The sequence below is a fragment of the Pholis gunnellus genome (assembly GCF_910591455.1).
Source record: "Pholis gunnellus genome assembly, chromosome: 23".
Classification (NCBI taxonomy): domain Eukaryota; kingdom Metazoa; phylum Chordata; class Actinopteri; order Perciformes; family Pholidae; genus Pholis; species Pholis gunnellus.
In genome coordinates, this window is record NC_136550.1 from 1,880,556 (window position 1) to 1,896,713 (window position 16,158).

The 16,158-nt window shown below is 39.7% G+C and overlaps 1 protein-coding gene across 1 annotated transcript; it reads left to right on the forward strand.

Annotated features, from left to right (window-relative positions):
- The first annotated feature begins 363 nt into the window (after positions 1-363).
- On the forward strand, positions 364-5,790 carry LOC306714395 (palmitoyltransferase ZDHHC3). Its single transcript, XM_079184417.1, has 9 exons — positions 364-503; positions 1,397-1,485; positions 1,820-1,893; positions 3,545-3,657; positions 3,760-3,821; positions 4,092-4,212; positions 4,330-4,402; positions 4,760-4,928; positions 5,661-5,790. Exons 1-9 carry the CDS (start codon positions 379-381, stop codon positions 5,750-5,752), a joined length of 918 nt encoding a protein of 305 aa, XP_079040543.1. The 5' UTR covers positions 364-378; the 3' UTR covers positions 5,753-5,790.
- The last annotated feature ends 10,368 nt before the right edge of the window (positions 5,791-16,158 follow it).

The window sequence follows — 16,158 nt, forward strand, 5'->3', positions numbered from 1 at the left end:
CACACAATGTATACACCAATATTAAAACATGTTTTTAATAATAATATAATACAAACAATAAAATAGAGCCATGTATACAAAGATAGCTCAAACGGAAGCAATGCAAATGGGAAAAAAACGTATAATCAGTTTAGTATATATGAAGTAAACTATAGTAAAAATGGAAAACTTTGGTTCCAGAATATTTTAGTATAACACACAACATATTCGACCACGTGCGTTTCATTTCAAGAACAAAAAAAGGCCGTTTTTCAAATGAGTGAACTGGCCCTTTAAGAACAACGTCCGTTTTTTCTTACGGTCCAGGAAAGCAGCGTCAGCTTTCAGCGTGACGTAACCCGGAAGCGGGAGGAGGAGGGGGGCGGAGCCCGGAAGAAGATGGCGCTCGTCCGCTGTAAGCGAGACCTCTGCGGCGTTATCTGTCTGATTTTAACTTATTTCAGCGTGTTTTACGCGGACTACGTGGTCATACAGTATGTCCTCATCCCCGCCTACTCGGACAGGTCGGTGCTTTGTGTCTTTGTGTCGTTTAAACCGTTAAAACACCGACATGGCGGCTGCTTCTCTGCGCTGTCTCCATTCATTTGACCGGAACAGACAGCTTCGTGCTCTCACGCGCTGTCTTTCTCTGCTGAATCTAAACCAAACTTGTATTATTTTTATGACACTAACGCGTGTTTGTATGTGTTTAGGTGGTTGTTTGTTACGGTTTTATATTGAAGTGACACCAGAATACACGTGTTCTTCTTTTGGTTTACTATCAGCTGTAACGAGGGAGGTTTCTGTTTACATTTAATTTATATTTTACTGTTTTCATTTGTACTAATTATCATTGGCTGTGTTGTACTAAGTACTTAAGTAGATATTCACGGTATTTTTACTTTGAGTATTTCCACTTCATGCTACATTTCAGATATTATTTTTACTAGTTACTGATTACTTTAAATATTAACAATTTACATAATAATAATAAATATATATATATTATAAGATAATGAAATACAAGTTGCTAAATTCATAATAATAATATTATGTTTATAATATTGACACTGCTTAACAATAAAGTGAAGAAACAACAGAATAAATAAAAAACAGACAAATTCAAACAAAAATAAATTAAACAAATATACCAGGTAGAAATATAGCAACATGAGAAAAATACAGTAAATATTTACAAATTAGTAAACCTTAAGCTAAAGCATTGCCGGTATAGCATAATGTATGAGTGAATGTCCCTGAAGATTTAGTTTCATTCAAGGATCTGATCTTAAACATGCAAACACTGTGCCGCACAACGTTTAACACGCAACAGACGTATCAATGAAACAACACATGATGCGTTTCATTGGTTGTTGACCTGTTGTTATTAAGTTGTGCTCCTCTGACCCTCCGGCAGCGTGTGGTGTTCTCTGCACGGATCCGTGTTCAACCTGATTCTGCTGCTGCTGCTCGCCTGCCACGCCAAGGCCGTCTTCTCCGACCCCGGTGTGTGTGTGTGTGTGTGTGTGTGTGTGTGTGTGTGTGTGTGTGTGTGTGTGTGTGTGTGTGTGTGTGTGTGTGTGTGTGTGTGTGTGTGTGTGTGTGTGTGTGTGTGTGTGTGTGTGTGTGTGTGTGTTCTCTATCTGCAGCACATGTGTGTCAAATTGGTGAAGAATGTTTTTGAAATTTGTTTTGTGTATTTGTGTTCACTGTCAAGTTGTAGTGCGTTCGAGAGGCTTTGGGGGGGAAAGCACAAAAATGCTGCTTTACTTAACCTTCTAGTATTGTGTGTGTGTGTGTGTGTGTGTGTGTGTGTGTGTGTGTGTGTGTGTGTGTCCAGGTATGGTGCCTCTTCCTGAGACAGCCATGGACTTCTCAGACCTTCGCTCCCAGTCGTCTCGGATGAATGAGCGGGTGAGTCTCTAAGTTCAGCATTTTCTATTTACACAAATTTTGCTATTTCCTTTTACAAAAATTTGCAAAGATCCAACATTTTGGTAAGTTTCCACAAGTGTTACCAGTATTGGGGTGCTATAAATATATTGAGCTCTACTTGCAGCCTCTCCTCTCTGCTCCGTGTTCAGCAGCAGTTCAGTCAAAGTTTCACAGATTTGTTGTCACGTGACTGTTGGTCTCGGGTGAATCAATCACGGCTTCATAGTTTCTTTGAGGAGCTCAGAATTTTATGTTTTTAACAAAATCTGTTGAGAGCAAACGGTTTATTCGGGGCGATATTTTAAATGAGAACATGTAGAATAAATGTTTCTGATGAAATATCACAATTTTAAGCTTAGTTTCAGTTTGCTTTTTCTGACTGAAGCGTTTGTTACACATGATGTGTTCAAGGACCGTCGGAAAGATAAAAATCTGCCGATATTTATGTTTTTTCCAGCTTCTGGCTGTGATAAACGGTGTAGTTTTGGCGATTGTTTAAAGAAAACATGCTTTAGCTCTTGTGAGGTAGACTCACCTGCGATTACCGTTTACAGCCACAGGTGCCGCCAAAGAGAACGAAACGGAAAGATCTTTATATCCTTCTTAAAATAAGTATGTTTGGCTGCATGTCAGAGAGTTTACAACTAAGAATTGAAGTGGACTTTTCCACCTTTTGGGCGTGTTTTTGTCATGAATTCAACAGTTAAAGGCTGATGATAGAGAGAGCTTCTCTCAGATTATAATTACATTATTACCAACTGTGTATTTATCTCACGGCGTCTCTGTTTTTACATCTCAGCAGCTGTACTTATGTCTGCTGTTAGGCTTGTTATTATGTACTTATGATGTCTGTGAAGTGACGTATGTCTCTATAGCTCGACTCGAAACTGGAATATGTTGTTCTGCGTTGATAATATAAATATATATATATTTATATATATTTTTATTTTTTCACTATTAAATTCACATTATGTGGATCAAACTGGGGATTTCCAGCTTTTTGGGGCATTTGACAATTTTAAATGAAGCATTGTCTACGACGTCAAACCACTCAGTTATTATAATTTTAATTTTTTTACTGCACACAAATCAAAACATTATTTTTTAACACAACCTCCCACTCTCAATACATATTAATAATAAATACCAACAATAAAGTTGAATAGAACATTACTGAAAAACAAAACAGTCTGCCATAGATATCAAGTGACACAAATAAGCCCAAATTCTTCTGCAAAAACTAATTAATTGAAGATTTTTTAAAAAAAGTGTCAATAGTTGAAGCTTAAAGCTGCATTCTCTCTAGTGTCCACCAGGGGGCGACTCCTCTGGTTGTATAGAAGTCTATGAGAAAATGACTCTACTTCTCTCTTGATTTATTACCTCAGTAAACATTGTAAACATGAGTTTATGGTCTCAATCTCTAGTTTCAAGTCTTCTTCAACACAGCATGATGTTCATTTAGTACATGATGGTCCATTTAGAGTCAAACAGACCATAAAGCAGGGGATGCTTTAGGGCGGGGCTACACAGTGATTGACAGGTCTCTACCAGAGACGGCTGTGAAGTGGGGTTGGATATGCATCAGACTGCAGGCTTTTCTTTAAACCTGCTGTCCTGTCGTTTCCAGGGCTGTGAAGGCTGGACGGTGTGCAACCGCTGTGAAACCTACCGACCTCCCAGAGCGCATCACTGCCGCGTCTGTCAGAGGTGTATACGCCGCATGGACCACCACTGTCCCTGGTGAGGAAACACACACATTTCCTTCTCCTCCTTCCTCTGCTTTACTCTCTCAGACTTTATCTTTAGTCATCTTCTTCTTCTCCATTTTTTTATTTGTTTTAGGATAAACAACTGTGTCGGAGAGCTCAACCAGAAGTATTTCATCCAGTTTCTCTTCTACACCGGTGAGTTCACTGAATTATAGCTTTTATTAAGACTGATTTGGGAATATTTTGACCCCTACTGATATATATATATACGTGTGTACGTATATACACATGAATGGCGCTCGTAAACACTACCGCTTTTGTCCACAGGGACCGCCAGAATCAACACAAAATGAAAGTTCCTTGTAGTAACTTTAAGTAAAGGATCTGGATCTTCTTCCACCACCACAACTGTTGTTTAAAGCTCCCGATGTTGTGATTGTGTGTTCTCTCCATCTTTAAATACAGGCATGGCCAGCCTGTACTCCATGGTGCTGGTGGTGTCGGCCTGGGTGTGGCAGATAAGGAACGAGAGAGAAGGCGACGCAGAGAAAGAAGCCGAGGAGACGCCCAGCAAGCACCTGATAGTGTGAGTTTGAAGCTGACGGCTGTGTTTTAGTGTCAAACCGTCTCAAAGTATTGAGCTAGATTGTTCAGGTGGTCGGTGATTCTGATTGGTTGTTTTCTGTTCCTTCCTCTCTCGTAGCGCTCACTACATCATCCTGCTGGTGGAGTCGGTGTTGTTCGGCGTGTTCGTCATGGTCATCTTCTACGATCAGGTACACACAAACAGCAGTACTGTACACAGCAGCGAGGTACTTTAATGTGTACTTCTCCTCCACTACATCACTACATCTTTATTAGTCAAATGACGGGAAATTAATTAGAAACTGTGTCGATCGTTTAATTCATTATATCAAGTAAAAACATTTATTATTTCCAGTTTCTCGAATGTGAAAATTTGTTGATTTTCCTTTTTCAATGATGATAATTTTAAGTAATAAAGTTACTGTTTGGAAGAAACAAACATTATATATTATCTATATATGTATATTTGTGTGTGTATACAGTATATGTATGTGTATATATATATATGTCATTTCCTGAAATGTAATTCTGTACTTCCTTCCCTCCAGTTGGTCTCCATAGTCACAGACGAGACTCCCATCGAGCAGATGAAGAACAGACTGATGATCAAGGACCGAGCATCTTCGTCTTCATCCTCCTCTTCCTCTCAGCTGCCTCACCCCCCCACACACACCCGCAAGCCTAAGCTCGCTCTGCTGCGGGAGGTTTTCGGAAGAGGTGGGGTTTTGTGCTTCATCGTCTACAACTTAGACTTTGCAAAACATTGTTAGTGACGGATTATCTGGCGATAGCTACGAGCTTTCCTACACTGTGTGTGGATGGAGCATTAACGTGCTAAGTTGTACTCATTTAGGGGCTTGCTAGTTAGCTAGCTAGCTTGCTAATTCCACCATGCTTTAATCCTGCAGTTGCGGAACATAAAAGCACCACATGAACACCTGGGTTTTGATAGCCGTTACCTTTTCAATAAACTCATGCTATTAATCTCTAGTGCTAATGCTAGTTGCTAGTGCTAACCGCTAGCTTGCTGACTATTGTTAAGATTATGGTCAGATAAGTGTTGTAAAGGGACTTTTATGATCACAAAATACAGTATAAACTCTTGTGACTTTGAGTTTACATGCACAGGCTGTGATATGTGTATGCTAGCAATTAGCATAAGTGCTAGCTATGTGTATGCTAGCGATTTAAGTTACATCACCCACCTCCAGATCGGCTAATAGCTAAATTGAATTGCAATAGCCAGAATTCAGCCAGTAGAGCGCGGTCACTCTGCATGTTTATAAGACAATATGTAGAATTCAAATACTTTGCACCAAAGTCCATCAACAACGCCACTAAATACATGTTTTAAGCGTAACAAACGGGGTTGGGGTTTTTAGTTAACCTTTAAAGAAATTGGTTAATTTCAGATCTAAAATAGTGTTTTATCTGTTTTAATCTCTCCAGGTTCGGTCTTTTGCTGGCTTCTTCCCCTCCACTCCAGCCCTCCGTCGGTTGGCGGCATCACCTACTCCGCCCTGCCCGACTACGACGTCTGATCTCGGCGAGGAAAGGTTTTGTGTGTGTGTGCGAGACAGAAAAGAGTGAATTTTCTGCCGAGCTACGATGTCTTACCTTTTGGAAGGAGGATGGAGACTGGGATGAATGAAGTGTGTGTTAGATAAAGGAATGAGTGAGTGTATGAAATGTGTGACTTTTTTCCCCCCGGACCTAAAAGAGTTCAGCCTCTGACCCCAGACTCTTGAATCTCTTTCCTGTCAGGATGGAGGAGCTCCGACGGTCCCGATCTGTAGTTTAACTACCAGCCTTCTTTGATTATTGTGTGTAAAGGTTGGCTTCTCGTGAACACTGGGGTTTGACTGATGTGGGTTTAACAAGGATGATTTTTCACCAAAAATGGTGGTACTTGATGTATTGATCTACTTCAGTTTGTCCATTTTCACGTCCAGAAATTGCAAACATTCAGCGCCAGATTTAATAAGAATTAAAATATGGATCAGGAGGGAATTTATAGGTGGATTTAATAACGTAGTGATCCTCCAAAACAGCTCCACCAAAAAACTATTAATAAATGACAAATTTGGCATTGCATTCCTTTTAACGTTGTCGAACTCACGATGGACAGGTTTTTAAAAACAAAAAGGGTAAAAAAGTAATGTATTCCATGCATTGTTTTTTCTTGTCAAAACCTGGAGCCTACTTTACCCAGAATGCAACACAACAATGTTTGGGTGTGTTATGCTAGTACAGACACCAAAACTGTCCAGTAGAAACTCCCAAGATGCTAATAATGGATTCTAATACACATGATGCAAAAGTATTTATGTATAAATACGAGAAGGATTGATCAGCATTGGCCCACGTATCAGTCTCACCCCGGTGTTTTCATTCTGGTCAGTATTTATGATAACAGAAGATTTAGAATATAAACTTTCCCTTTTACTCAAACAAGCATCAGCCTCTAGAACAAAAAGCTGCTAAAGGAGGTCAGGTAGGTCAACTTCCTGTTTCACCAAAGTGTTACTACACCCTCAACCCCTGAATGAAAACTAGTTCCAGGTCTCACCCAAACTGTTGACACTAAATTGGAACCACACTTAAAAATCGCGCTATCCTCTCTTTATTGCAACTAAAGGGCCCAAATAACGAAGCCCTGGACCAAAGGTCTACTTATTTTGGGCCACATATTTTACAGATGCACCTCTAAGGGGTTCTTCTTTGTTACTGACTTAGTTATAGTCCAACACTTTAATACAAACACCAAAAGACACTAGGTCACTGTATTTTCTATTATTTATTTATTTTTGTTCTCAGATCAAACAGTTGTTCTCATGATAAGTGTTCTTCCTGAAGGGCGGAATTTCTACCCAGAACCATTTGCTCCCGAAGAACCCTTTTTTTGGAGAAAGGTTTTTTTTCCCAGGCCTCATGAGGAACCCTGGGTCTGTTCCAGATGAAACCCTTGAAATATAACAGGGTTCTCGGTAGAACCCCCTCGGTGTATTCCAGAGGACCCCCTTGGAATATTAAAGGGATCTCGGTAGAACATCATGGGTGGGTTCTAGATAAAACCCTTGGAATATAAAAGGATTCTCGGTAGAATCTCCTGGGTGGGTTCTTGTTAGCACCCTTAGAAGGCGGAAAGGTTCTGGTTAGAACCTCTAAAGAGGGTTCTGGGTGGAACCATTACACACTACAAGTGTTCCCTGTAGAACCCTTCATACAGGGTTCTGGGTGGAACCTTTCACAGATGTTCGGTTCTAAGTAGAAAACTCTGAAAGCGTTCCAGTTGGAACCTTTATAAAAGTTTCTACCAAAAAAAGGTTCTCCTATGGGGACAAGCCGCAGAACCCTATGAAGTTCTAGTTTGCATGTTTAGTGACAAACTCTCATTTTTAAAAGATATTTATTTTATCCACTAATATGTCATTATTTACGAGATGGAAAACAAAACGATCTACCTGTCCTCCATTACGTCCTGTGAATGATTGCCACCAAACTGGTACAACAATAGAAATAATAGAAACTAAAACGATGTGTTCATGTGATGCCTCGGGGTTCATAAGCAAACAGGAAACAAGAATGTCCACAAAGAGATTCCTTTTTGTGTTTCTGTGTTTTAGTGTTTTTCCTCATTCCTGTGTTTATTTGTGAAGTACAACTAAGTTTGATGTGTCAACTACCTAAACTGTTACACTTATATAACTAATACATACACACACACACACACACACACACTCAGAGTACACTTCTCAGTATTCTGCTAAATCTCAGTGAAGGGACGATTTTTTAACTTATTTATTGTTTCTAACTATTCCGTGGAGATATCTCTACCAATAACTGTGTTTTGTTTTTAATGTGACGGGCTGAAGTCGTCTTTGCTGCTGTTGTAGGAGCAATAATGAAGTCTGTAGTGGGGAAACAAGACTGATTGAGGGTGAGGTTTAAGGCTGATATATAGCTGTACGTAGACTCTACGCAAAAATACGTAGTTGGGTTTAGACAACAAAACTACTAAGTTAGGTTTAGGCAACAAAACTTTTTACATTAGATTTAGGCAACAAAACTACTTAGTTAGGTTTAGGCAACAAAACTACTGAAGTTAGGTTTAGGCAACAAAAATACTGAAGTTAGGTTTCGGCAACAAAATGACTGAAGTTAGGTTTAGGCAACAAAATGACTGAAGTTAGGTTTAGGCAACAAAATGACTGAAGTTAGGTTTAGGCAACAAAATGACTGAAGTTAGGTTTAGGCAACAAAACTACTGAAGTTAGGTTTAGGCAACAAAATGACTGAAGTTAGGTTTCGGCAACAAAAATACTGAAGTTAAGTTTAGGCAACAAAATGACTGAAGTTAGGTTTAGGCAACAAAATGACTGAAGTTAGGTTTAGGCAATCAATCGATGATGAAATAATCATTAGTTAAAGCGTTTTAAGTATGCCCCATTTAAAAAATAAATAAATAAATGGAAAGCCAAAAATGTCTTCTTTGGCACAAAAAGAAGTTGCAGAGATTGCCCATACATCCTTTAAAAAAGGAAGGGACACACAACAGCTAGTTTTTGCCAGTATTTGTATTGTTGTCTTCACGTCGGAAGCCGCTCTACTTCATGTGATCATGGAACACTCACACTGAGGAGGTTTTCCGTGGTTGACGTCTCACTTTAAATTGAAAAGTGGCAGAAAAACCTGCAGACGCAAAGACAGCTTCACCCCTCTGTGTGTTTTTATGTGTATATAGTTATTCTGTGTTGTCTTCATTTTTAACAAATGTTCCTCAAATGCTACAAAAACCAGAACAACTGCCATTTGGGAGATGGTGTCACTTGTTTCCTCTGAAAAGCCCTTTATTTTTCATGAATTATGTGACTTAAATCTGCCTTTCTTTTTACTGTACTTTCATATTTGAAGAAAAATCAAGTTACTGATATTTACGACTCTTAATCAAACAATTTTACAACATGTAAGTGAAAACCTTGGAGAGATGCTAGCAGTGGTTATGAGAGGCATGCAGTGTTGTTAAAGGGTTTGTAATGCTGCATTCACACTATGAGCAACTTTTACTGGTTACTGTAAGGCAGTTGTATTTCGAAAATACATCAAAGATCGACCCCAATCTCGTGTCTGGACGGTATAAATCAACCGTCAGCTTTTAGCTTAGCTTAGCATTGAGCATTGGAAAAAGGAGGATCAGTAAACGAATATTGTCGTTTTTTTTGTAACGATTACACAAATAAAATGTCGCCTAACATGTTATTTATTGACGTTTTTAGACAAAATGTGTTGTCTTTGGACCAGTTTCCCGTTTTATGCTAAGCTAAGTTAGCCATCAAATGGCTCTGGCTACATATATATTGCACATAATTAAGGTGTTCAAATATTCAAAGTTTACCATCAAACCAACCAATGGGTGCCACCGTTCTTCCAGCTTCCTGTTATCTTTCTAGAGAACTGGGAGGCTTTGATTGGTTGGTATTTGTTGCCCTCCACTCTTCCCATTTATTAGCACTTTTTAGGCAGCTACATTGGCACACCAGAAGGCGCACATACCTCATTTTCTTACTTTGTTGAGGCAAGGCTCAAGTGACATAGTTAATGGTCTTAATAACTAAGCTCATGGTGTGAATTCATGTGTTCAAACTCTGTCCTTAATAAAAGATGCCTTCTTTCTGTTGGTTTTTGTAGTGTTTCTGACGGCAGGAGGGTGATTTCGCTTCCTGAATGTTTCTCATAAACTACTGTCAACCGCTCTCCAAACACTTCTTGACAGGCAGGTATCACAGTACATCCTCGCCCAGGTTTGGTTCAGCTGTACATAGGAAGGTTCATATTTTATATCGATGATGTGCAATTTCCATGAAGGGAAAAGTTACTGCTTTTTTTTCTGTGTTTTCTATTGTGATCTGGATAAAACAAAGGTTTGAAATGTTTTTGTATGAGTTGCACGATGGATTTGTCTCACTTTGAATTTTAACATTTGTGGTGAAAATGCAACGGGGAAACTAGCTTCTCCTGCCTTTTCGTGTAAAATCTGAATAAGTTCTAGTCCCAGTAATCAAACAGCTAAAACATTTGAAATTGTAAATGTTTTGTGTCTATAGGTGGGTTTTTAACGTTCAGGGTACTTGCTTGCTTGTTTGACTCAGAATGCAGTTGATCTGTTTTTTCGTTTCAGTTTTTTTTGTAACAGGGTGTGCTTGTTTCGGTTCCTCCACACTGGTGCCTCCGTACCACTGGTGTTCACCAGCTGTTAGCTGAAACAAAACAAGCGCACCCCATTTAGCTGTTTTCCTTGACAGCGGGAAGGAATGTGTGTACAAACAAAGAGGGCCTGAAATTAACGATTCGCAACCAGCCAGACATTTAACATTCAGGTCTGCTAGCCTGTTCGGCAAATCAAAAAAAATGTACAACTTTATTTGCTTCACTTTCCCTCCTCGAGCTACAGTCGCTTGTAATTGTCGCAAAGCCGGGTTTTGTTTTAGTCATAATTTTGAAAAGTAGTTAATAGCTAAGCCCACAAAAAATCAACCAAAGAAGTAATAAACCAACATTTGAATAATAAACACATACAAGTTAAATTAAGTTTGATATCTCCAGTGTGGATGTGGTTAACGTGTCTTCCATTGAGGTCAATGAAGAGTCTCGTAGACCCGAGTGAGTCTTCATATTTTGGCACAATTGGAGGAAACTGATGAATTGTCTTCAGCTTGTAAAACTGTTGGCTGGTTGCCCCCCAAAAAAAAGTTAGTTTCACGCCCTTCAAACAAAAGAGTTTATTATCATGTGGCTTCATGACGAACAAGTTTACTGATGTTTTATTTATTTGCCATCTTGAAACCGTGACCTGTGTATTATTCCTAATGACTGGAACTGGAAGTAAAACGGATGTCTTTTGAACTTCACTGGCTCCTTTTTTTTCATTTTGTTCAAATTCATTCTTAATTCTGAAGATTAATTATGTTTTTGGGGGGGTTAGAAATAAACAAACAACACAGAGTTTATGGTCTCAATCTCTAGTTTCAAGTCTTCTGCTTTAGGGCGGGGCTACACGGTGATTGACAGGTTGCCGCCTGGTTTTAACAGTTTCAGAACGGATTCTTTAGATTCAGTTTTAACCTTCTTTTGTGAGGGAAACTAAGGTTTGATTCAATGAGGTTTTGGTGATTTAATTGATTGCACATTTGTCAGTGAAAACGGTGGACTCATGGGTGGAAATGCTCGTGCTAGTTGTCCTAAAGATTACTAGTTTAAGGGTTATGGATTGATCTCCAAACTCCCAAATAATTTGAGGTCTCCCAATATGTGAAGTACCCAGCAGATGGCAGCCTTACATCACAGTCAGAGGATATGAACAACACAGGTCGCAACGAACAAATGGAGAGAAAAGTGAAGCAAAAGCTCCAGAGCCATTAAACTGGACTATATCATCATAACCTTCAACAAAATCAACTCACACATCTAATAATGAAGAAAAGGAGAATAGTTCATCATCATTATCCAGGAAAACAAAGTAAACCCAGAGTATATTTGAGTTATCAGGGAAACGCACTAATACTGAAAACAAATATAAAAGTGATGGAAACACTTGTTTCAGGCAATATCAAGTCAACAAAACTATATGATGGCAGGAAATTATCAAAAAACAATTAAATATTTAAAATTTCAAAGAATCAAAATATCAAACAAGCAGAAGACAAAAACAAACGATCTCTACGGTCCCAAAGAAGTAAGAAGAAAATAAAATTCATAAAGAAGCTTTTTAAAAGAAAGACGAGATGTTTATATTTAATGAACAAAATATGATTTGGAGCTGAAAATGAAACGTAAAAAGATTCTCGTGTTGATGTAAAATAATGCAAAACACATAAAATCCCTCTAGAAAATAAAACCCAGAGAGTTTCTTCTTTCCCGTTTCTGTTTTCTGTGCGGTAGCTGCAGCTATTGTTTCGGTTTCCTAAGCCGTTTAAAGCTGCAGGCTTTCTTCACTAATCTACTTCCTGATGCGTATTGGCTGAGCTATAGACACGAGAGAGTACCGGAGGTGCGGTGGTCTCTGTGTGCGTCTCCAGGCCTGTTGTCTCAGCTCTCTGAGCTATTTAGAGCTAAGTTGCTGCTGGTTCCTGGAAAGACACGCTGATCTTTTGTCCCCCGGCTTCCGTTCGCCGCACAAAGGTAAGTACGGGGACGCTCAACGAAACACAAAGCGCTGTATCACAATGCTGGTGGCGGCTGTTCGGGTTCCCTGGTGTTAAGAGCGGCCATCCCACAACAGATTATGTGTTCCCTGAGCTAAAAACGCCATCAGAGCTCCAGCCAAATTCCAAAAAACACACTCAATCAGAAGAAGTCTCTCTGGATAAATGTGCATTTACACTTTAATGCCGATGCATTTCACACATATCACATTTGAACCCAAAACTCGAAAAATATTCTCCCAAGATCACGGAAGTTGAATGTACTTCTAAACATTTAAGGATCCGGTTCCTGCATCTTCTCCACCAGTTAACCCATTTTTACTCTGTCATCGTTTGTACACGTTGTGAAGAGTCCCAACTGTTTTAAAATCATAATAATTGTTGTACGTCAGCTTCATACTTCTGTATCGCTCACCAGACGGCAGACAGGTGAACTGGCTGTTGTTGGAGTTTGTATCGTCTTTTAATACCTTTTTCGTTCTGCGCAGGCACCCCACCTCACCAATACCACAGATGATCCGTAGATGGGTACCAACGATGGATGAACCTCTCTATGCAGCTTTTTCATTTTCAATGTCAAGACATTATTTTCTAAGGGCAGGCGTTCTTTGCATTCAGCACATATCCGATGACGAGACGTCATCTGCTTTGTGGGGATTACTGGAAAGCCCGTCTTGCTCGCTACCTAAATAGGAAACTTTCTAGGACGAGAAGGAGGCATCACCCCCCCCCCCCCGTGTCGATGGAGTCCTTTCTTGAAGACGGATGCTGTTTGTTGAGCGTCAACAAGGTCAAGCCTCCCGGCGGGAGACGTGGAAGACGAGATGCGGACGTGGGGGAAAAGTCGTATGCGCTCGCTGACGGAGATGCTAATAGCCGCGGCAATAGTTGAAGAGCCGCGTACAGCAGATTGCGCGCATTGTGGGCTCGGAGCTGTGGCCCACATCGTGCACATAAATACATACTGTATATGCATTTGCACACACAGCAGCACGCACCGAGTGTTGTTTTGAAACTCTAGCAGCGCTCTACGTCCCCAGTGGGCCCACTGGTTCGTCCATCAGTAATGAAACCCTAGCGGGTCACATGCTGGTGTTGAAATGCCCCCTGCCTGGTCCACCGGTCCTTCGTCATCCACACTCACGGAAAACACTTCATCATCATACCTCTCCGAGGTTTCAATGCCACGGTCGGTCAGTCAGCGGGGAATTTATTAATTAATAATGTAACTCAGTCCCGTAGTGGATGTATTTGGGGGACCTAGGCTGAAATTAAGTCACTGAGGTCATGTCTTCAGAGGGACTTCTTAGAGTTTTAGCAACCCTAGACTATTAAAATGATAGATTGTTAAAGGATACACAAGTTAGAGATCTGCTCAGGTAGAAGAAGAGCCCAGATAAACTCGGATTTACGGTACAGGAATGTCATTCAAAAGTGAAAAACTCCACACGCTGATCACCAGAGAGAGATTCACCAGCTTCCCAGCATATAGAGGACATGAAGTAGCCTTTGATGGAGATGATCCTGTGTGATCCACACAGAGTGAGGTCTCATCAGGTATGAGTGAAAACACCTGTTGATGAGGTCCAGCAGACAGGCAGCAACAGTAGCAGCCATCTTGTGTCGGGGTTCCTGTCCTTTCCGGATGAATGTAAGACTAATATTCTCTCTCCTTCTGCCTCTGCCTCCAAACACATCGGACTCTTTAGATGCTAAATGCTCCACAGTGTTCATCAGCTAGCTAGTTGGCTGTTTGGTGCTGCAGGATAGCATTCAGCGGGTTTAGTATCCCGGACACATGACCGATGTCTAGTAGAGAATCACTAAACATCTGTTCAGTGGTGGAATGTAACTCAGCGCATTTACAAGACGACTGTAAGGGTAATTAAGTACATTCAAAATTTGAAGAATTTGTACTTTACTTGAGTACTTCCATTTCATGCTACTTTAGACTTCTAGTCCACTACATCTCAGAAGTACATAAGGTACTTTTTACAGTACTACATCTCAGAGGTACATAAAGTACTTTTTACAGTACTACATCTCAGAGGTAAATTTGTACTTTTTACTGTTGTTGTATTAGTACTTGTACTCAACTCAATGATCTGAATACTCCCTCCCCCCGTGGCATCTGTTGTGTCTCTTATCTCAGAACTTGTGGATTTCTAGGTTCACCCTGCAGTGGAGTTGCTGCCAGTTGCGTCACATAAATAAATACCTAAAATGGGGAAGAAATGTAAATCTTATGAGAAAGGATTTGTATCTTGAAAACACTTCTGAGCTGACGTACGTAGAAGCTCAGATGTCGTCAGAGAAATTTTCCAAATTTCCAGCTTAGTGCAATCAGAGAACATACCAAGCTTTCTCTAAAGAAATAGATTCATGTTTGACTATTAATGACGGCGATCTGATAACGTGCAGAGATCAGATGTGGCGTTTCAAACATTTAACAACTTTTGATTTAGACCCTTTTGTTTGACCACCGTTCGAGCTTTTCTGTCCGCTCAGCAATGAGGCCGAAAAAGCCCAAAATATGACTCAGAGATAATCACATTAGATGACTTGATTGCTGATAACTTCCTTTAAACCCTGAAGCTCAACATCAGCCCTTTATTTAGTCACAGAGAGCCGGATGAAGAGGGAATCCCAGCACACTTAGACATGTAAGTGTGACTCACTCTGGCTTTGGCATCAGTGCCTTTTAAAATAACAAGAAGCTGACAAATTAAAGACTTAGTACCTCAAAGTAAAGACTTAATATCTCAAATTAAAGACTTAGTATCTCAAATTAAAGACTTAGTATCTCAAATTAAAGACTTAGTACCTCAAATTAAAGACTTAGTATCTCAAAATAACGAGACATGTTCCTAGAATAAGTTAAATACTACCTCATTATATTGATATATTTAGTCATTACTTTGTAAAAGTTTCTCATAGTGACTTACAAGATCTTTCTTCTCATCAAATTGGCGGAAATGTAATTGATAGTATTTATTTATATCCTCGTGCTGCTGTAGCGAGGAACTGAATACATGTTGCACACTTTTTTGAAGTCTGCAAACTTTGGTGTGAAATGTATAAAAAGTAATTTAATGAAGAAATATCAAAACTACAGTGCAAATGGTTTTGTATAGTAGCTGTTTATCTGTTATTTTAAAAGGCAGGAACCAGAAGACCAGAGTTGTGAAGCACTGCTCTCCTCTCAGCTGACCCCTCGTGACCAAACTGAACTTTGACGTTGTTTTGACAGTTGGACTCTGAGACGTCGGTCACGTGAGCGGGACAAACACTCGCGTGTCACCGTATGAAAACCTACTTACCTGCCAAAAGAGCTCCAGGAACGAGGAAGCGAGTGCTTATTTTTGTTGTTTCCGAGGCCAACGGGTCAGAAAAACCTCGTGAAACACACGAATGATTATGAGTTCAGTGGAAGGAAAACAACGCATCTGAGGTCATGTTGGTTCTTTTTGCTCAGTTATTCATTCGGGATTTAACGTTAAGTGTAATTCTATAACTGGGTTTATCAATAAAAGTGAGAGGTCAGAGGTCATAACGATCATATATGTTCCAGATCACATGGTCAGTTGAATGAAATTAAACAAAGACAGAACAATACAGATATGTGATGTCTTAGCATTCATCCAAAAATGTTCCTTATATTAGTCAAAAAATGACATATCTCAAAATAATGTATTTCAAAATGTCTTTGCATCTCAAAATGATGATATACTATCACTAAAGAACCA